A 21,693-nucleotide genomic window follows, 5' to 3' on the forward strand; every position below is an offset into this window, starting at 1 on the left:
CTATAGGAGTGGTTCCAGCGCCCCGAGAGGCGGCTGGGAAAAGATCGCGTGTTGTGAGCGAGGGGTGCCAAGGGGGTGAGGTGGGGGCTCGCCTTGCGCGCCTGGTCTGGGGCCCTGCACGAGCTCGCTGGGGGGGGGGGGGGGAGGGACCCCGCCTGCAGCAGCGGCCGGGGCTGCGCGCGAGCGGTTTGGGGTTGGGCGAGCTGGCGGGGGAGGGACCCAGAAGCGCCCCTCGAGTTCCTTCAGCGCCGAGCCCTGCCTGCGCGCCCCGCCCCTCCCCGGGCCAGGCGGTTCCGCACTCGCAGCTCCGCGCGCCGCCTCCTGCCCGAGCTCCCGGGAGCTGCCGTCGCGGGTGGCGTGGGGCTGGGCAGTGGGGCGCAGCGCCCCCTACCTCGCCATGGCTGGCGCCGCCTGGCTCAGGCTGTTGGCTCGGGAGCTGGTGGCTGCGCTTGGGAAAAGCCCGGGGCTCCGGGGCGTTCAGCGGGTCAGGTAAAGCCTGAGAGGGGAGAGGGGAAGAGGCACAAGGATGGGATGGGGAGGGGGGAGATGCCGGGGGGGGGGGGGCGTTCAGGGCCAGCTGCGGGAGGCAGATGTGCAAGGGGGGGCTCGTGGGGACAGGTGAGGGGTGGCCACTAGTGTGTTCTGCGCAGGGGGGCAGCTTGGGCATGGTGAGCAGTGGAGAAGATGCCCTGCAAGGCGGGCGGTTTGGGAAGGGTAGGAGCCAGGGGCAGGCAGGGGGTAATGCAGCTGGGCAGGTTGCCTGGAGAAGGGCAGTTTGCAGATAGGTGGGGGACGTGCACCAGTTGGGGAAGTAGGAAGGAAGCAAGTGCCAGCAGCTAATCTGATGTTTACGTTCCCCTGGGCTGCATGTCAGCCCACATCTCTTTGATTCTTCTAACTTGGTGTCTCTCAGCCTTCCTGATACCTGGGACCAGCTTGCTGTGTCAGGGAGAGTTTGGGGCAGCACCCTGAGAAACACGGCTCTAACTCACTCTGTGTCCCCTGCACACTGTGTGGTGGTCAGTCCTTGGGGCAGATCCCTGCAGCTCGGGAGCCCCAGAAGCAGTGAGTAAAGTGGGGGTCACACAGGCCTGGCTGTTTTAAAATTGAGTTGGGTCTGCCAGGGGCTCATTTTACATTCTGCTTTACAAAAGCTGCTGCCTCCAGATTATTCTACACTTTCTCTCTCTCTCTCTCTCTCTCTCTCTCTGTTGGAAGCAGTGAATTTGGGCCCAGTGAGAGAGGGTATCTCAGTACAGCCTCCAGCCTCTGAGCCAGTCTTTCCTTCCCCATCATGTACTCAGTGATGATCCCGTGAAAACCTCTCAAGTGTCTCCTCCAGCCCCTTCTATGTTACTGATCCCAGCAGTTGATTTTGCTTAAGTCTGTTGATGCTCCTTCTTGCAACCCAACAAGAGCCCCTCTGGGTAAAGCTGTGATGCTCATAAGCACAGGGTCTCAGACAGAAGAGACCTTTACAATGTGTGGATCCCCAAGCTCTAGGGGGCAAAGGCAAAGAGGGCATTAGGTGAGTTGGTCCGGTGCAGTTGGCTGGAAAGTGAAGCTACTGTGTTATTGAGCTGGAAATGGTTCTTTGCCATGCTTGGTTTAAAAACTGGCTGTGGGATTGGTGGTGGAGAAGGGCATGAAGCTTTCAAATCCCACCTGCCCTACAGAAAGGGAATGGCTTTTTCATTATCTCTGTTGAATTCCCACCAGTGCAGTTGAGACCGATGCTCATCCGAGCAGTGATTGGGAAGAAATACCTATTTTTCTTTTTCAGTGTATTATTTCTAGTTTAGGGGTTCTCAGACTGGGGGTTTAGATCACTCAGACAATCAGGAGTTGTGAACCTCCATCCCAAAGTGCACTTTGCTTCCAGCATTTATGATGGTGCCAAAAATGTATAAAAGTGGTTCTTAATTTATAAGGGGGCAGCACCCTGAGAAACACTGCTCAGTGTTCTTAAAAGTGGTTTTTAATCCCAAGGCTTTGTTGTGTTAAAGGGGGTCATCAGTACAAAAGGTGGAGAACCACTGTTCTAGCATTTCTTCTATAACACGCAAGCGAGCCATGAGGGAGGTGTTTGTCTGTGGGTTTAGAGACCAGGCCAGCATTGGGAGCTCATTCAATGACAATGAAACCTAACACACTATTCTCATGAAACTGCAGCTGCCTGGGATCAGCTGCCTGGGAAAAGAAGTTCCCGTGAGGTGTTGAATCTAACCCTGGACTGTAATTATAAGGATGGGTTTGAATTCAGGGTGCTGGGTGTCTAACTGAAACTCTTTGGAGCAGATTTTTTTGTGGGGAAAGGAAGGTGCAGTGAAAACTTTAAGCCAAAATTTTACTAGAATTCAGAATGCAAAGGCTTCATTAAAGCTCAAAAAATGTCCAAATCATAAATTCCCAGAAGGGACCACTAGGATTATGAAGTCTGATCTCTTGTATAACACAGGCCATACGGTTGCTGTAAATCCTTGTTTAAATTTTGATTCAAACGGACCAGGGTCATTGACAGGTGGATTGAATTGTAACCTTAGGGGCTAATGCCATGTGCCTCTAGTATGAGCTAAAAGCTGATTGCCTCTCAGCTCAGGCTATAGAGCAGACTTTACTCTCCCTTGTTAGTGGTTTCAGTGCCTCTGGGTTATACCTGGTTTAATAAAATCATCTAGTTCAAAGCAAAACTAGTTTCTGGGGAGTAAAACTCGAGATGGGTTTGTCAAAAATGTCTGCCTTTAAAGAGTGAGGTAGGTATGAGGAAACAGCAGATCAGGGTGAATTTTCCTACCCACCCAGCAAAAGTTGCAACATGGCTACATTAGAGTAGGGTGGCCAACCTGTGGCTCTTGAGCCACATGCGACTCTTTGCTCACAGAAATGCGGCTCTCAGGGTTATGTCTCGTTCGGAGCCACATGCCCATTTTGTGCACACGCCCCAGTTCCTGGAGGGAGAAGTGCATGGCTGTGGTGGTGGCAGCTCCGGTGAGACCCAGGCATTGGGTTAGAATGGGAGGGGCCTGCAGGGGGGGCCTGGGTTGGGGGGGGCATTGTGTTAGGGGGAAGCAGGGGTCTGGCTCTGGGGGAAGGATGTGCAGCTCTTTGCACTACTATCCACTGCCCTTTTGGCTCTTCGTGTCTAACTGGTTGGCCACTCTTGCGTTAGAGCCTCAATCATGAATTGCTATGGTATGGGAGGGAGGGGGTAGGAGTCTCCCCAGAGCAGGTAGAAACTGGGATGGGGAGGATGTGTATACTGGGCCTTCAGGAGCTTTCCAAATGGCAGAGGTGATGCCAGACAGGAGACTAATGACCTGTGTGGTTGTGTAGCTGGAGACTTCTCATGTGCTTCATGTGTGTGGGGGCAAAGGCGACTTAAATGCATTGCTTCCCCCATTGCACACTGCACTGAGTCCCTTTCCCTTCCCATGGTAACTTCTATAGTGAAATATTAGAGAGAAAGCTACTTATCTTGAATCAACAACAGTGGAGTGGGGCCTGAGGCATGCAGAGATAAACACATGCAATACTCGCTGTATCCCGGAGTGCCTGTGCATACGCCCTGCGTTCTGTTTGTCCCTACTGGGAAGGAAAACCTTTGGAGGCTTCCAGGATTTAGTTGCCCTGCTACTGGAGGAAGAGGTGGGGCCTTTTCCTTAGTTGGTGCAGACACCGGAACAAACATCCCTAGGACTCTGTTCTGACCCATAGCAAGGGCCTAGAGTCTGCTCTGACCCATAGCAAGGGCCTCCCCTTTGCAGGACCTGCTCTTGTGGTTGGCTCCTTATCTGACATCAGAGACTCTTGGCTCCAGAATGCGTTGCTAAGGTACTCTCTGTGCTCTCAGCGAGCGCTTTACTTTGGCAGCCCACTCTGCTTTCCATCGTCTCGGATTCCTTTGCTCCACATATATGACAGGGAAGAGCCATCACAGATCAGACCTGCAGTCTGTCGACTCCTGTTTTCTGCTTTGACAGAGGCTGGGGAAGGTAATCCAAGCACTTCCTGCTAAAACCTGTGCCTTTCTCTTCACATCTTCCTCATGGAAATGTTCTTTCAGGCCGCGCGCTGCGCTCACCATTGGCCAGTGAGTGTAGAGACTGTGTGTGTCATTTCAGTGTGGCATTAGTGATAATTAATACTTTCCGGCTACGTCTAGACTGGCATGATTTTCCGCAAACGCTTTTAACGGAAAAGTTTTCTGTTAAAAGCATTTGCGGAAAAGAGTGTCTAGATTGGCACGGACGCTTTTCCGCAAAAGCACTTTATGCGGAAAAGTGTCTGTGCCAATCTAGACGTGGTTTTGCGCAAGAAAGCCCCAATCACCATTTTCGCGATCAGGGCTTTTTTGCACAAAACAATACCGCATTGTCTACACTGGCCCTCTTGCGCAAAAGCATTTGCACAAGAGGGCTTTTGCCCGAACGGGAGCAGCATAGTATTTCTGCAAGAACACTGACAATCTTACATGAGATTGTCAGTGTTCTTGCGGAAATTCAAGCGGCCAGTGTAGACAGCTGGCAAGTTTTTCCGCAAAAGCAAGTGCTTTTGCGGAAAAACTTGCCAGTCTAGATGCAGCCTCCATGTATAATCTCAAAGCATTTCCTAACCTCTTTGTGAACCATTCAGCTATGTGGGAGGGAGGCAAGTCGTATTGTTCCCATTTTACAGATGTGAACAATAACATTGCCAAGGTCGCAAAGCAATTTGTGAGCCTGGGCAATGCTGGGAACAGAACCCAGACTCTTTGGCTGTCAATCTTCAGCCGTAACTAAGGCTGTCCTTCCTCTTCAATATGCTTATAGTGTTTTGGCATCTTCAAATGTCAACCAGTCCACCCTCCAAACACCCTGATGAGGTAGGGGATTAAGCACTATCCCTGTTTCACAGATGGAAAAACTAGACTGTCTAGTTCTGGACCACACACTAACTTGGTATCAGAGCCAGGATTAGGTTTTAGGAGTTGCTAGTCCTCAGTCCCATACTCAGCCACCTATCCCAGTGGTGCCAACCCCTTTTCAGTCCAGAATTGTGCAGATCATCAATCAGTGACCCAAATTCACGCTGCCTCCTGGGCAATAAACATTTTTATAGAGGGGCCCATGCTCAAGAGTGATCTTTCTCTTTATTGATGTTCTGTTGCTTAACAAGGTTCAGTTTACTCTCCAAGAGCTATTACCTGCTCCACACCCTCTACCCACTTTCAGTTTCCTAACTCTACAACCACAATGTTATAAAAGTTGCCATGACATTCTGAGAATCATTGCTTGTTCTTAACATCCAAGCTCTGTGCAACAACTAAAAAAAATAAGGAGGGTCATATTCAGCCTCCACTGAAATCGATGATGTTACAGTTGCTCACCACAGGTCTGTATTTGGACTAGAGGGTTTCCTATCCAGTCAAGTGAGTAGAGAAGAAACAAAAATGCTACAGTAAGAAAATAACAAACTTCACCCCCTTGGGTTCCTCTTTTCCCTAGTGCAGGCCTTGTGCTGTGAAGAAGGTTCCATTCTCTGGAGAAAGATGGATGCTTTTGGCTAAGTCTGCCCTGGGATTTTATAGCACTGTAAATTTTTGGCACAGAGGTGTGAAAAATGGCTCCTCCCACCTCCTGAGAGCAGAAATTTAGAGAGCTGTAAAGCACCAGTGTTAGCTACTCTCCTCATGCAGGTGGTTTACATGAAGCGCTGGGAGACCTCTCTCCCAGCAGTTGTGTCAAGGCCACACTTTCAGTTTGAAGCACTTTACATATTTAAGTGTAGACAAAACCTTAGAAGAATCCCAGATACACAAGTTGTGTCCCTTTTGTGTCTCTCTAGTGGGCAGATTGGTAACTCTTTCCCTCACTGATTGCAAGCTGTTGAGTAAGATCTGTATATATAACCCATCTTGATCATTTCTAGGGAGGCTTGGAGCTACCAGGAAAACAGTCTGCTTATCCTCACCCCTTTTTTTTATTTGGTCTCTTTCCATGTCGGAATCTCATGCAACAGGAGAACTATTGGGATGCTGTGGGATTTTTTTTTTAATACAGAGGATTCTTGTATTATCAGCCTCAAAAGGCCTGAAAAAATGGAGTATTTTTCCCTCTCCTCCCTTTCCTGTCCTATGGTTTTCATTTCAGCTTTAGCCAGTCACAGAGGGGCCTACATATATCGTGCTTGGACACAAATGGATCGAGATAAGTGTATCATCAATTTAATGGTAAACAAAGATTTAGGAAGTCTTGGTTTCTGATCCCAGTGGTGACTTGGAGACCTTGAGCAGGGCCAGTGTTTTGAAAAGTAATGATGATTTGGAGTGCTTCAGTTTTTGGGTGCACAACGCATGATAAGTTGGGCCTTAATTTCAGAGGTGCTGAACTTAAGGCTAAGGCCTGGTCTACACAGGGGCTACGTCTACACTGGCTCATTCTCATGCAAAAACTCTTTTGCGGAAGAGTTTTTCTGCAAAAACTCTTCCAGAAGAGAGCGTCTACACTGGCATGTGCTTTTGCGCAAGAGGTGTGCTTTTGTGTAAGAGCATCCATGCCAGTGTAGACGCTCTCTTGCGCAAGAAAGCTCCGATGGCCATTTTAACCATAGGAATTTCTTGCGCAAGAAATTCATGTTGCCGGTCTACGCTGGCATCTTCTGGAAGAACTTTTGCACAAGAGGGCTTATTCCCGAGCGGCAGCAGCAGAGTTCTCGAGCAAGAAGCCCTGATTTTATACATTAGAACGTCAGTTTACTTGTGCAAGAACATGCGGCCAGTGTAGACAGGCAGCAAGTTTTTGCGCAAGAGCGGCTGCTTTTGTGCGAGATTGTGCCAGTGTAGACACAGCTAGGAGTTTAGGTCAAATTTAGCTGCATAAGGTAGATTTTTTTTTTAAACAATGAGTCCCCACAACCAAGCCTGTTCCATTGATTTTAAGGGCTGCTGAAGTCGATTTCAGTATTCCTGCTTCTTCACGAGGAGTAACGCAAAATTCGACCTTGCATGGTTGAATGTATGGTAGTGTACATCCAGCATTGCAAAAGTCAAAATTCTTGGTCTCTGGGAAGCATGCAACAGTGCCCCACTGTGACTGCTCTGGCCTGAATTTGCAACTCTACTGCTCTCCATGTGGATAGGAGAAGCCACGGGAAAGTTTGAATTTCATTTTCTCTGTGGCCCGTGTGGCGAGCACACCTCAGAGCAGGCAGCACACCTGAGCAGCACATGTGGCCATGATTTCCATGAGTTGAAGTTGCATGAGCTCCAAATCCCAGGGGCGTAGTCAGGCACCAGCGTGCAGTGTGAAGGAGATCTTGGAGCTCATCGCGGAGTGGGGAGAAGAACCTATTCTCTCAGCACTCCAAATCAGCAAAAGAAGCACTGATAGCCATGTAAAGATGGCAAAGTGCATGGTGGAGAAAGGATACCTCTGGTACACCCAGCAGTGCCGTGTTAAAATAAAGGAGGCAAACAGACGGTTTGGTACATCGCTGCGATCATGCTGCTTCTATGACCAGTGTCATGTGATTCTGGGGGGAGACTCGACCAGCTTCCCAAGCCAGACCATGGAATCCTCCCATGGCACTCAAGACATCAGCGTGGAGGACAGCGCGGTGGTAGTAGAAGGGGAGGAGGAGGAGGCGAATGGCCAGCCAGCAAGCGGCGAGAACCAAGAACGTTTCATAACCTTGGAGACAATCCCCTCCTCCCAGCACGTCTCACAGTCGGGCACTGATCCCAGGGACGGCACTTCTGGCGAGTTCACATTTTTTTTTTTTTTTTTTGCTGCAAGAGGGTTAAGGCAGTTGGGTGTAACGAGTGGCGTACTCTGTGCCTACACAGCGTGGCGGGCCTGGAACAGCTTGTTAATGTGTCTGGAGATGGAGCGGGACTGCTCCCTGCACAGCTCCATGGAATTCTTTGATCCTTCTCACAAGGTTTCTGGGGAGGCCAGCCTTATTCCATCTTCGATAATAGGCCATCTTCACACATCATGCCAGCAGTAAATGGTCTGGCGTCATTGGAGCACAAAGCGTTGCAACATAAGGGCTAGGTTTCTGGCACCATCTCCCTTTCACTCTGTGTGATTCAGGGAAGACTGATATCTCTCATGGGAACTTGGATGAAGGAGGGGAAGTTATCAGCCGCTGCCTCTGTAGCTAGCATGGCTTCAGCCTCTGACACCTTTTCTCTCCCTCCTGCAGGCTCCTGCAAGTCAGGAAAGTAGCACTATCCCGGGAAGTGCAGTGTGCTGTGTGAGTTGCTGCCTTGCCCTTCTGGCATAACAGGACTTCTTTCTTCTTCTCACTTCGAGGATTGTGTCCTGGCAGGTCTCTTACCATGCCTGATTCCAAACCACGAGAGTCCAGACATTCCCTTGAAAACTCTGTTGTGTGCCTGCTGTACAGTGACCACTTTAAAGCAAAAGTATGGCCTAGCACAGAATACATCTCCATTGTCTTTAGCAAGACCTTTGCTGTATGTTAACAGATTTGATTTTAGGCTCCATAATGGATCTCCTGTAATGTGTGCCCTTGTAAATTTTCATTGCAGCGGGAACTGCAGGGAGCTTGCTGTGTACAGTATTCCCTGGCTCCAGCAGCTGTCCGGCTCACTCACAGCCGCAGGCAAAAACAGACAATGGAAGACCTGTTTAGAAAGAAAACGGAGTGGAGGAATATGCTTCTGGAGGAGATGCAAGAGGAGCAGCAGGAAAGGACAATGGAGGGGCAGGACAGTATAGTGAAATGGCAGGAGAGGGGAGCATCAGGGAACTGCAAGTGAAGCACCAGGAGAATGTCTTTTCGTCCCTGACAGGAGAATATCTTTTCATCTGTGATGGAGCACATGGCGGCGTGCCTAGAGAGGATCCCTTCCCACCTCCCGCAGAACAACTTTCCCTCCTTGTAGCCTCTACCCTCAGGAACCCCAGGACATGGGGGGAAACTCAAGGGCAGTCTCACACGCAACCTACAGGGTGTCATGAGGCAACAAGCTGTCATCACATTTCTAAGTGCCCCACACAACTTTGGGTCCCATCATGGACTTCTTTTCTTTCCTTGCTGTCTTCCCTAAATAAAAATGGATGATCTCTGAACAACAGTCTTTTAATTGCTTGTACTGCAAGGGCGGGGCAGGAGATTACAATCAAACATAGCGACTGCAGGGCACCTGGTTGAGAGCAACATGCATGACTCTCAAAACTGGCCATACCTAAAACTTTCTTTCAAAGCCTCTGTGCTTTGCACTTTCCTGTACTGTGCTCTTCTTATCTCCCTGGTGTCTGGCTGCTCAAAATCTCTGGCTAGATGCTCTGCCTCAGCCTTCCACCCTGACAGTTAACTTCCCTCCTTACTCTCACAAAGATTACGAAACACACAACAGGCTGCCACCACAAAGGGAATGTTGCATTTACTGAGGTCCAACCTAGTCACTAGACTCCTAAACCTTCCCTTTAAATGCCCCAAAGCATCCTCTACCACCATTCTGCACTTGCTCAGCCTGTAGCTGAACTGCTCCTTTTTGCAGTCTAGGCTGCCCATGTACAGCATCCTGAGCCATGGGAGCAAGGGCTAGGCCGGGTCATCAAGGGTCACTATTGGCATTTCCAGGGCTTGACGAAGGGCAGTGAAAACCGCTCACCAGCCCCATGCTGCGCATGCGCAAGAGCCGCATTGTGCATGCGCGCACCGCGAATGAACAGGGTGCATGGCTGAAATCTGCTCGCCACGGGCAAGTAGATTGTATTGTTTGTCGAGGCCTGAGCATTTCCACCTCTCCAATTCTGATTTTCCAGTCTGGGAAGAAAGTTCCAGTGTGCCTCTTTCAGAAGATGCCGGAGTTCCTAAAGAGGTGCACATTATTCACCTTTCCCAGCCATCCCTCGTTGATGTCAGTGAAACGGCCCTTGCGATCCATCAGTGCCTGCAGCACCATCAAAAAGTACACCTTGCAGTTTACAACTCCTTGGCAAAGTGGCCGGGGGCCACGGTGGGGATGTGGGTTCCATCTGTTACCCCACCCATAGCTACGGAACCCCATTGCAGCAAAGCCCTCCACTGTGGCATCCACGTTTCCCAGAGTCACTGTCCTCCATAGCAGAAGGGTTTTGATGGATTTGGCTACTTGTATAACAACAGCCCCCACTCTGAAGATTCCCAGCTGACCAGTGGCTGGCTGGCATTGCAAGCTTCCTACAGAGTAATTGCTGCTCATTTCTCCACTGTCAGAGCAGGTCTCTTTCAGGTGTCCCTGCGCTTCAGGGCAGGGGGAAGCCATTCGCAAAGTTCAGTGAAAGTGGCCTTAGGCATACAGAAATTTAGAAACCACTGCTGATTGTCCCATACCTGCATAACTATGTGCTCCTACCAGTCTGTGCTTGTCTGATGGCACCAGAACCGGTGTTCCACTGCTTCCAAAGGATCAAATCATAGAATCATAGGACTGGAAGGGACCTCGAGAGGTCATCGAGTCCAGCCCCCCGCCCTCAAGGCAGGACCAAGCTCCGTCTACACCATCCCTGACAGATGTCTATCTAACCTGTTCTTAAATATCTCCAGAGAGGGAGATTCCACCACCTCCCTTGGCAATTTATTCCAATATTTGACCAATTCACTCAACCCAAGGGTTTGCTTGAACAGCATGCCTATGGCACCCCGAGATTCCTCCTCATTCTTTCTTTCAAAAAATATGAACAGGAACATAACACCAAGTAAACATGTTGTGTCCAAATATATTTATAACTGATTTAGACCAACTGACATTAACTGAGATTTTACAATGTATTCATCTCAATACATATGGATTCGTTGGGGGCCATAAAAGATAGATATTGCCAAATTACCTGGGGGGCCGTATTAAACCGGAACAGGGGCCGTAATTGGCCCGTGGGCTGGACTTTGGACATGCCTGGACTAGAGTAATGACGAAAGAGAAAAGAAGGGTAAGAACATAAAGCCCAGCTTTCTAACTCCTCCTGAAGTAGGCAGTGTGCCGATGATGGGTCAGCGCCTGCACATCACTCTTTAAAAGGCAATGGGGCAGCCAGAACAAATAGACTACATCTAGACTGGCATGATTTTCCAGAAATGCTTTTAACGGAAAAGGCTACTTTTCCCGAAAAAACCCCTGAGTCTGGACATGGCCTCTCTGTCAGTGAATCAGTACTTTGGCAGGAAGCTGGCACTTTTGTCTGTTCCCACAACAATTGAGGTGAAGAAGCAAATGTAGGTGTTAGGATCAAATTCTGCTCTCACTAGAGCCAATGGTAACTTCACCCTTTCCTGCAGTGGGGGGAGGGGGAGACTGAGGTTTGGTTTTCAAGACGGAAGTCCTGTATCAACTGAACATCTCAGTGTAAGCTTCTCTACTCCACCCCCCCCCCCATTCCCCCCCAGTCCTGGCCTGGAGGGACCTCTGCAAAAGTGAGGGAGGACCATAAGAGTGCTGAGATGGATGGAATTCAGCCCAATCAGTCCTTTCTGTGGCTAATAACAATGCCAGTGCTTAGGACCCTCCCTTCCTGCAGTGTTCACGTGCGCCTTCTGAGCAGTGGTCAGGAGATAAGACTTTTGAGCAGCCAGTAGGGATGTAAAATCCCATTTAATTGGTTAAACTTATTGTTTAACCAGTTAACTGATTAGAGGGGTGGGGGGAGGCTGGAGGCAGGGGCTGCTGAAGGCAAGGGCTGCTAGCTAGAGCAACCCCTGCCTGCAGCGGAGGGAGGGTGTGGTTCCCAGGCCTGCCATGAACAGAGGCTGCTCTAGATGGCCAGAGCAGTCCCTGCCCACCATGGGCCCCACTGGGCTGGAGCAGCCTCCTGCCAGCAGCAGACAGAACTGCTCCAGCCCCCACTGTTTAACCAGAACCGGGAAGCATCACCCGTTATCTCTTGATTTCTGTTATTTCTACTCCAGTTCATCTGATGAAGTGGGTTTTGCCCATGAAAGCTCAGGAGTCTATATATTTTGGTTAGTACCTAAAGTGTCATAGGACTAATAGTTGCTTTCACATCTTTAGCAGCCAGTGAGTTGCTCTTTATTTGGAGCAGTAGTTGAGCCTTGAAATACTGCAATGGTTTCTCCTGGTTCTCTGAAGAGGGGCACCCTGGCTTCCTGGGCAGAGGGACATTTTTTTCTAGGAAATAACTCCCTATAAAAAAGCTTCTCTCCTGCAGCTCACTTTGTTTGTCTCACTCCCCTGGTTTAGTTTCATGACGGGCCGGGCAATTTCCAAATAATAAAAGTTAATGCTCCTGTTTGCCTGTCTTTATCCCTTCCTATTTGCTCCCTTCTCTCTCACACTTCTTCACACCTGCCAAACTACCCTTATTGCAGCTGACATTTATACCCAGGACACGAGTAATACGAGCATAGTAGAGGCCAGAGGTTGCCCCTCAGTGTTTTAGGATAGAAGTGGGACGGAGCGAGGCGGTTTTATTTCCTCCAGAGGCAGGAGAACACACCTGTTCCAGTAAAAGACAAATACTGGTCAGCATATTGCTTTTGCAATGCCCCACAATTTGAACGATGAAAATCTGAGCTCTGTCTGAAACAAAAAACAGGACTGAGTAGCACTTTAAAGACTAACAAGATGGTTTAATAGGTGATGAGCTTTAAACCATCTTGTTAGTCTTTAAAGTGCTACACCGTCCTGTTTTTTGTTTCAGCTGCACCAGACTAACATGGCTACATTTCTACCACTGAGCTCTGTCTGGTCTGTTTTCCTCCCTAAGAAGTCTCATTGAAGACATTGGTCTCTCTGTTTTAAAAGGAGCCTGTACATACAGTCCTAGAAGCAGATGGACCAAATGGCTATTTATTAAGCCCTTTCTCTCCTGAGCTGCAGAGTTGGCTCAAAGGGTCTGTTAGGGTGTGTCTAGACTACATGCCTCCTTCGACGGAGGCATGTAGATTAGCGAGATCGGAAGAGGGAAATGAAGCCGCGATTAAAATAATCGCGGCTTCATTTAAATTTAAATGGCTGCCCCGATCTGCCGATCAGCTGTTTGTCGGCAGATCGGGGGAGTCTGGACGCGATGCCCCGACAAAGAAGCCTTTCTTCATCGACACAGGTAAGCCTGGTTTCACGAGGCTTACCTGTGTCGATGAAGAAAGGCTTCTTTGTCGGGGCATCGCGTCCAGACTCCCCCGATCTGCCGACAAACAGCTGATCGGCAGATCGGGGCAGCCATTTAAATTTAAATGAAGCCGCGATTATTTTAATCGCGGCTTCATTTCCCTCTTCCGATCTGGCTAATCTACATGCCTCCGTCGAAGGAGGCATGTAGTCTAGACACACCCTTAGGGTTGCAGCTTGCTGGTGGCATTACAACCCTTTGATCAGGTACAGTGTTCTGGGTATTCTGGGGTGCTCTACACTGGGAGGGTTAAAATCATAAAAAGAATTTCTTCATTCACTGCTCTGGCTCTGTCGCCCGCCCACACTCCACGAGCTGTTTCCTCTCTTTTGGTATCACGTTCAAGCTCCCCATCCTCCCCTTCAGCATTCTCCACAGCCCCGCTACTGCTTAGGTTCTGGTTTCCTCCTCCATCCAGGCTTCCCATCCTAAACTCCTCCCAGCCCTCCTCTTCCCCTGCTTTCTAGTTCATGTTACCCATATGCTTGCAGCAGCATTGCTCTCTGCCTTTACAGCCAGCCTCTGGCTCTGCCTTCCCTCCTGAATCCTCCCTCTGGTGAGAAAACCAGCAGCTGCTGCTCTCCATTGTTACTGCCTAAAGACTATACGCTGTCACTCCTCTCCCTGGGCTTGTGCAGGTCTGTGGTGTTATACACACAGATCGTAATGTGAGATTGCCATTCTATTACAACTCTCCCTTCGTTTGATCTTCCCTTGGAAAGTTTTTAATTTGCCTCGTTAAAACGTTCCGCCCTTTTGAATCCTCTTGAGAAAGAGATGCTGTGTCTTTCTCTGGCTGTGTTTTAACCCTCTTTGCGTCTCTTGTATCTTTTTACCCCATGTCGTTAATCCAACATAAGGAATTCTCCTGCAAACTTCTGGGTTTTGTCCCAGAACTTCAAGGCAATTTCCACCTTTTTCATTTCCCAGGCTACTTAGTAGTGATTCAAAATCTCCCTGCTTCACGCAGTAAAAGACAGAGGCCAATAGCAGGCTGAAGAGCACGGCCATGTTTGAGAGAGGTCGTGTATCAAACAAAACATCTGCAGTGCAAAGAGCTGGTCCAGTGAGCTAGGACTAGCAGTTTACAGCCCGGTGGGAAACCACCAAGTGGAGTTCAAGCTCTAAGCAAGCCGAGTCAAGTACACTACAGCTGCAAGTGGCTCATCCCCTGGAGCTGTGATGGATTAAGTAAGGGAGGCTCGTTGCAGGGACGTCCCTCCAAGACCTATTGCTACAGTTTCAGGAGAGTCCTCTTAATTTTTGGATGCTTCTGTCTATGTACTTGAAACCCCAAGGACCTGGATCTGAGTGCCTGTACCTCCCTGGAGCTGGAGTACTGTGTGCACACTGATGGATATACCCAGCCTAGTAATAACAGCTGTGAAAGCAGGGTCTGCCAAGCTGGCCTGGATATGTATTCAAGCAGCTAGCCCTTGCAGGTATTGTTCGAGCTAGCTAGGGCAGAACTAGCTTGGGGTCTATCTTTGCATGCTGCGGTCACACCTCTCATTGTGGTGGAGACATGTTCCAACTCTGAAAATGAGGCTCCGCGTGTGTAAAGATGGGCCACATAAAGCCCATTGTGATTGCTTTTGGCTGAAGGAGCTGCATCGATTGGCTCTGTGAGAAACTGAGTACAGGATCGGGGGTTTTTATTAAAGGGAAGTTTGCTGTATTAGGGACCTAGCAAGCAAAGAGGAAATTGAGTGTAGAGTATTTGTCCATCTTAGACATATTTATAGTACCAATTGCTGTAATATCTAGGTATCTTTTAGTGACTAAGAAGGGCTCTGCCTACCATGGTGTTTACTTGTAAGGGGATGAGGAGAAAGACCTTTCCACTCTAACTCCTCCTTATCCCTGTCCCCTCTGTTTCTGGAGGGTGGAAAGGATCGTTATTGCCTATCCAGAGTTCAGTGCCCGTTCAGCTGGGAGCAACGCATTAAACAAGCTCCTGCTGTTGTATCAGAGCAATAAAAGCTGGGACCCACCCAGATACCTGCACTCCTTGCGTACGCACAGTGCACAGCTGGCAGCCGGAACTCTTGTTCTGCGGTGACTGGGACAGATTGTAGGAACCCAGTGAGCCCACAGGTGCTCAGAAGAAGGGCAATAACTTGGCTTCTTGAGAGACAGCGGATGGAGCTTGCATGCCCTGACTGAGTCTGGGGAGTTTTCTGTTATGCTTTAGTCCAGGTTACTTTGTGTTAGTTTCTGGCAGTGTTGTCTTCAAGTCGTCATTGTCAAGTCCAAGTCGAGTCTCAAGTCACTACAGTTCAAGTCTCAAGTCGAGTCTCAAGTCTTAATTTAAAACATGTCAAGTCACTTTTGGACAAGCCACCAATATCGGCATTTTCAGACAATTTTTTCACCAAGCCGATTTAACAAAATTAGCAAGTCTCAAGTCGAGTCTCAAGTCACAAACAATGAACCCAAGTCAAGTCTCAAGTTGAGTCACCTAGGTGACTTAAGTCGGACTCGAGTTCAAGTCGTGGGACTCAAGTCAACAACTCTGGTTTCTGGCACTAAAGATTGAGTGAGAGCCTCAGCTGGTGTAAATCAATACAGCTCTGTTAATTGAAATGGAATGACTCCTGTGGCTAATCTGTGTTATCTGTTGAGGAAGAACACTGGCACCTGTGCTATGTTGCAGATGTGTCAGCCTGCCACACCCATGTCTTGAGTTCAAATGACTGTGGAACTTAATCTCTCAGTTTGCTTAGAAGGGTTCAGTGTTTTCCATGCAAGACTGAAAACGTAACTCTGTTCTGATGCCACCTCTCCCTCTTCTTGCGTGTCCAGTTATCAGCATCCCTACTTGCTCTTTCCTTCTGCTCCCTCAGGCACTTCATTCTTTCAGGGGGGAATTGAAAGCAAGGATACTTGTTTGCCCTTTGGCAGATGAGGCTGATATTTGGGATGCTGAGCAGCCACCATCCCAGATTAAGTGAAGTGGGGATCAGCAGCTCTGAAAATCGGGCCCTAAGTGGCAAATGCCCAAGGAAGTGAGCTGAAGTCTGGTAGAAATAGTCATAGTAGAGAGGTTAGCGTCCTTCCTCCCTGCTGCCCAGTGTGATGCGTGGCAGGGTCAGCACATCACTCTGTGATGCTCACATTCCAGGGATCTGGAAGCATGAGATAAATTTGCCATTGGGGTTTTCCACAGGTACCTGTACGGTAGGGATGGCTGAGGGGCCACATGGAGGAGTGTCCAGTGGTTAGGATGCCAGCCTTGGACTTGGGTTCAAATCTTGGCAACATCGTAGGCTTCCTATAAGTCCTTAGGCAAGTCACTTAGCCTCCCTGTGCCTCAGTTTCCCATCTGCAAAGTGGGAATCCAGTGTTACAAATCAGAGTGACTTCATTTGTATGCCCCCTCTATGGTCCACATCCAGGCACTCACACTTAGGCTTCAGGCTCTGTATCAACACCCTTCTTGGACACAGGCCTATGCCTCTCTACCCAGGGATTTTCCAGGCTGCATGGTCCCCTGCCTACTTGTGAATTCCCTAACTAGTCAGAGTGCCTCAGCAGGCCAGCTTTGCCTTCTTGGCAGCTATAAACAGCATTGCTGCCCACGGGTATAAGTTACCATGCAGCCTTTGCTAAGTAAACATGTTGACAGAAACATTGTACAGAAAACATGCCAAGCAGTGAAAGAACCAGAATAAGCCCAGCAGAGATCGCCTCAACAAGGGCTCTGCCAGGTAATCAGTCCTTCAGCCCCTTCCAGTGATCACAAGTTCGTAAGAGCTGTTGGCTCAGGACAAGCACCCCCAGGAATAGGTGAAGTCCTGCCCACCTATCCCAGGAAGGAGTAAGGCTTGCCTTGAGCAGAAGGTGCTGTCTGTTTGCTGGATCCAAACGCAGTCCCGGAGTCAGTTTAATCATAGGCTGTTGTTCCAAAAATCCTTTCTTTGTTCCTTGTTCTTTAGAGAATCCGGTTTGAGCCAGTGTAGGTGAGCCTCTCCAGGTGGTGGGACCTTTGGGAAGTGTTACAACCTGAGTCAATTTGCATAATCCCTGCCTCCCCAAACGCATACTGTTGTTAGTTTCTCGAGGCATAACTTAGGTGACTTCATGGGCACTCCAGCCTTGGAGCACCCATGGTGGGGGGGAGGGGAATTAGTGGGTGCTCAGCACCCACTGGTGCCAAGCTCCCCTCTCTGGTCCCCTCCTCCTAGCACTTCCTGCTTCTTTCTAGCTCCGCTGATCTACTCTTTACCCCTCCTTCCCTTCCAGCACCTCCTGCTGCCGCAAATCCAGTGTTCCGTGGCATTCAGAGCCCCCAGGAGGGGAGGGAAGGAGTGAGAATGTGGGTGCTTGTGGACAGAGATGGAAAGAGGCGGGGTAGGGGCAGTGGGTTGTGGAAGGGGATGTAGTGGGGGCAGGGCCTGGGACTGAATGCGGGGAGGGTCAAGCATCCTGTGGCTAGAGCAGAAGTCGGTGCCTGTGCCTGGAGGGGTGGTGGTCCAGTACACTCTCACAGTGATTCATAAATGTACTTCAATAAGGTTTTCCCAGGAAGTTACCGTGTCTGTCACACACGGCACTTCCCTACCTCACAAAATGCTTGGGAGGACTCATACGTTAGAGTGTGAGGTTCTAGGAGGCTATGATAGGGTACGTCTACACTGTAACACTATTCTGAAATAACTTAGTCCACGTCTACACAGCAGGCAGTTATTTCGAAATAGTGTCGAAATACTGTCAAGTTGGAGGACTTCTTACTCCGACTGCTGTAACCCTCATTGGATGAGGAATGAAGGAAGTCGGAGGAGGAGAGCTCTGTTTCAAAATAAGTGCTGTGTAGACGCTCCCTATTTCAAAATAAGCTATTTCGGAATAAGATACACAATTGACATAGTTCAATTTGCATAGCTTATTTCAAGTTAGGCTCTGCAGTGTAGATGTACCCATAATGAGGACTAAGTAGACCATAGACAGACACTTGTGCTCTGTCGGAGGCTTCTGGTAGCACTGTTGTGATATCTCCAAAATTACTAGAGTTGCCAGGTGTCCGGTATTGACCTGGACAGTCTGCTATTTTCGCCTCCTGTCTGGTAAAAAAAATCAGAAAATACCAGACACCTACAATGTCTGGTATTTTCTGATTTTTTTTTTCCCTGCCAGGAGGCGAAAATACCAGATACCTGGCAACCCTACCACACTCAGCAACTGGGCCCAGCCACCCGACCCGGCCCCCGGACCACTCCTCAGCTCCCCCGAGCCTCCCCTCCTCCCTACTTACCTGGTTCTGCAAGGGAGCTCTCTTCCTGCACAGAGTAAGAAAACAAGGTGGCCACCAGCAAAAAAAAACCCCAAAGGCTTTAAAGGGGCCATGCTGGTTTTTTTGTATTTTTTTTTCCCTCAACAACTTTGGTCTCCCCCCCCCTTTTTTTTTCTCAACAGTGGGTTTCTTTTGGGGGGGAGGGTTCAGTATTTTTGGTTAAACCATCTGGCAACCCTAAAAATTGCTCTAGTGACTGGACTTCTGCCTGTTGGGATTCAAGCCCATGATCTCTGTGTCCTCTCTACATACGTTGTAGAGCAGCAAAGCCAATGTCAGTGTAAGATGGTTCCAAAAGAAGGAGGGACAATGGCTTAGGGAGTGCCATGTGGGTTGGGTATTGCAAGGAAGACCGGTTTGGTGACCCAGCTGTTGTTGATCCTGGTCTTTCTTTTACAGTGCCCTGCACATAGATTCACCCCCCACCACTCCAATCGCAACCAACAGCTACATCCGAGGGGTAACACACATTCCACTGCTCACCAAAACCATGGGGCAGTGCCTGGAGGAGACAGTCCATCGGTTTCCAGACCGCGAGGCCCTGGTGTTCTGTCAAGATGGGGTTCGAAAGACATTTGCTCAATTCATGCAAGATGTGAGTGACCGATTTGTCTGGTAGAATCCAGTCCTTTAGCTCACCTTGAGAATTTGCAATCCAGCTGAATCACAGTATGAGTGGGTCAGTCAGCTGGAGAAATGAAAAAAAAAAACGGTTCCATCCCTGGATTGAAAGCAAGGTTGGGCTTATGTGGTTTGGGTTTGTATCCTGGCTTGGAATATGTAGGAAAGCTGCATGTTGGTTTATCATCTAATGTGTGTGGTAGGGGTAGGCACCTACCCCTTATCTTCAGGGACTGCTCTGTAAGGCCAGAGCAGAGGGTTCATGAAAATACATGTATTTTATTTGACATCAGGAAGGGGGGTTAGAGAGGGGTAAGTGGAAGGACGTGAGGGAGGAATGAGGCACAAGGCCCCAGTGGGACAGACCAGGGAGACTCTTAGTGCTCCTCAGGGTGGAAGCTTTCCCGCAGGCTCTCCTGGATACTGACAGCCCCCGGATGGCAGCCTGCAGACAGTGAAGTCAGGCTCGCAGCAACGCGTCCAAGAGAAACACCAGGGTGCGCAGGGGCAGCTCTAGCTCCATGTTGCAGAGTGCTGTGGTGTCCCGAGTGAGGGCAACCAGAGCATACAGAGACAAAATGCTTTTCTGTCCCTCATTGAGGCAGGCAAGCAAGCAGGGAAACCTGAGAACTGGCTGTCCAGGAGGGTCCCTTTAAGCACAGGCCTCAGATAGCCTCAGGCAGCAGCCACACAAAGTAACTTCTGATCTGATGCCCTGCCGGACCTGGTTCTGGCTGGCCTTAAATGCGATTCAGTGTCTACTCAGTGTGGACGCGCTCTTTCGAAATAGCAAAATGCTATTTCAAAATGCATTTTGTGTGTAGACGCGTTATTTTGAAATAACTTATTTTGAGTTAACTATTTAGAAATAAAATATTTTGAAATAATGCTGTAGTGCAGACATACCCAAAGGGTGCGTAGGCCTCGATTGCACAGGAATGAAATTCACCTTTGTAGGTTCAATATCCCAGATTCCCACCTGCACACATGGTCTGAGTTTGTGCCTGATAAGTATGGCTGTTCTGTTCTTTGTACCTCTGCTAGGAACCATTGTTTATTAAATGAACAGCCCAGGGGAATAGAACTGACCCTGTGCTGAACAAACAGCCAAGCAAGAAGCTGCAAGACTGTGCTAGTGCAGGATAATGCTTGAGTTCAGTTTCCTCCCCTGGGCATGAAAATGATGCTCAGCTGCCTTCAGGTTAGCTTGGGAGAGATTAAAATGCCTTGATGTGCCCTGTGCAGGGACGTCTCTCCCTACCTGGCTTCATGTGTGTTTTGCAGGTGGACCAGGCAGCAGCTGGACTTCTGGCTATTGGCCTGAAGAAGGGCGACCGGCTGGGCATGTGGGGTCCCAACAAGTATGAATGGGCTCTCATGCAGTTTGCAACAGCTCAGGCAGGAATCATCCTGGTAAGGAGACTTGTCTGTCGGGGCATCTGAATTTTTTAAGGAGAAGGGGAGACAAAGGGGAAGCCTGGATATCTTGGAGATGTTGAATAATGTGCTGGTTGAGGGAACTAAAGGGAAGAATGTGAGCAGGTGTCATTCAACCATCATTCATCATCATTCTGAACCTCTGTTACCCAGGAAAAAAAAAAGCAAAACACTAGACCAGTGAGAGGACAGTGGGAAACCAGCTTCCCTGAGACATAAATTATAACTGTTAGCGATGTGAGGGAATGGATAGGTAGGCTACATGTTTTTATATATAGACCCAGTGCCCTCAACCAACCAACCCTGAATTAAAATACCCCTTTAATACTTTCTGCAGCACCTCTAGATGAAAATTCATCATAGAAAGTGTCCATTTAAAAATAAAGATACTAAAATGTCTAGTCCACCTTGAGAGTCAGTCATCACCCAATAGCATACCATCAGAGCTTTGACTTTTTTACATCATAAGACTTGCTGGGTGTCTTCCTGGAAGTTTTGTACAACATCACCCACTGCAATGACACTCAAAAGATATATTAGGCAGGGTAAATAGATGGGTTTAGCTTAGTGGGCTATCCAAAGTCTCAATCTAATAACTCAGCGTTGGTAGTAAAAACTGCTTCTCTGGTGAGCTAGGTGCAGTAATGAAGTTTTCAGTCTTTGTGTTATCCAGAAAGGATTCAGCGTGTCCCTAGAAATGTGGATTTCTATTGCGTAGTGGGTTAAGCATGGGCATGGGAATCAGAGAGCTTGGACTCTATTTTCAGCTTTGCTATTGGCTTGTGGTTTGACCATTTAACTTCTATGCCTTGGTTTTCCCTAGTTGTAAAAATGGGAATAAAAGGGCATCTCTGGAAAACATGAAATCTGGATTATTATCCTAATCCTCATTATTTTATAGAAGGAAGAAACTGCAAATGTGTTTTCATTAAGAAAAAACAAGGAGTCCTGTAGCACCTTTAAGACTAACAGATTTATTACCATCTGACAAAGGGTATGACTGCACTTTCCATCTAACACAAGGTATGTCTACATTTAAATATCCCGCGCTTCATTAGCATGATCTCACCGGCACATTACTCCGAATGCCAGCTGTTCTGCAAGTGAAGGTGCGCGTCGGGATGCGTTAGTTCGAACCAAACCCCTTGGTTCGAACTAATGTTACTCCTCATTTTTTGAGGAGTACTCCATTTTTTGAGGAGTAATGTTAGTTCGAACCAAGGG

The 21,693-nt window shown here is 48.7% G+C and overlaps 1 protein-coding gene across 1 annotated transcript in view; it reads left to right on the forward strand.

The window, feature by feature from the left end:
• The first annotated feature begins 252 nt into the window (after positions 1-252).
• The window catches only part of ACSF2 (acyl-CoA synthetase family member 2), a 78,224-nt gene continuing 56,783 nt past the window's right edge, over positions 253-21,693 (forward strand). Inside the window, exons 1-3 of the mRNA XM_075903754.1 lie at positions 253-489; positions 18,811-19,006; positions 20,317-20,445. Coding sequence (XP_075759869.1) covers positions 398-489; positions 18,811-19,006; positions 20,317-20,445 — 417 coding nt within the window. The 5' untranslated portion in view covers positions 253-397. The remainder of the gene's footprint in view (positions 490-18,810; positions 19,007-20,316; positions 20,446-21,693) is intronic.

The sequence above is a fragment of the Pelodiscus sinensis genome, chromosome 20 (assembly GCF_049634645.1).
Source record: "Pelodiscus sinensis isolate JC-2024 chromosome 20, ASM4963464v1, whole genome shotgun sequence".
NCBI lineage: Eukaryota > Metazoa > Chordata > Testudines > Trionychidae > Pelodiscus > Pelodiscus sinensis.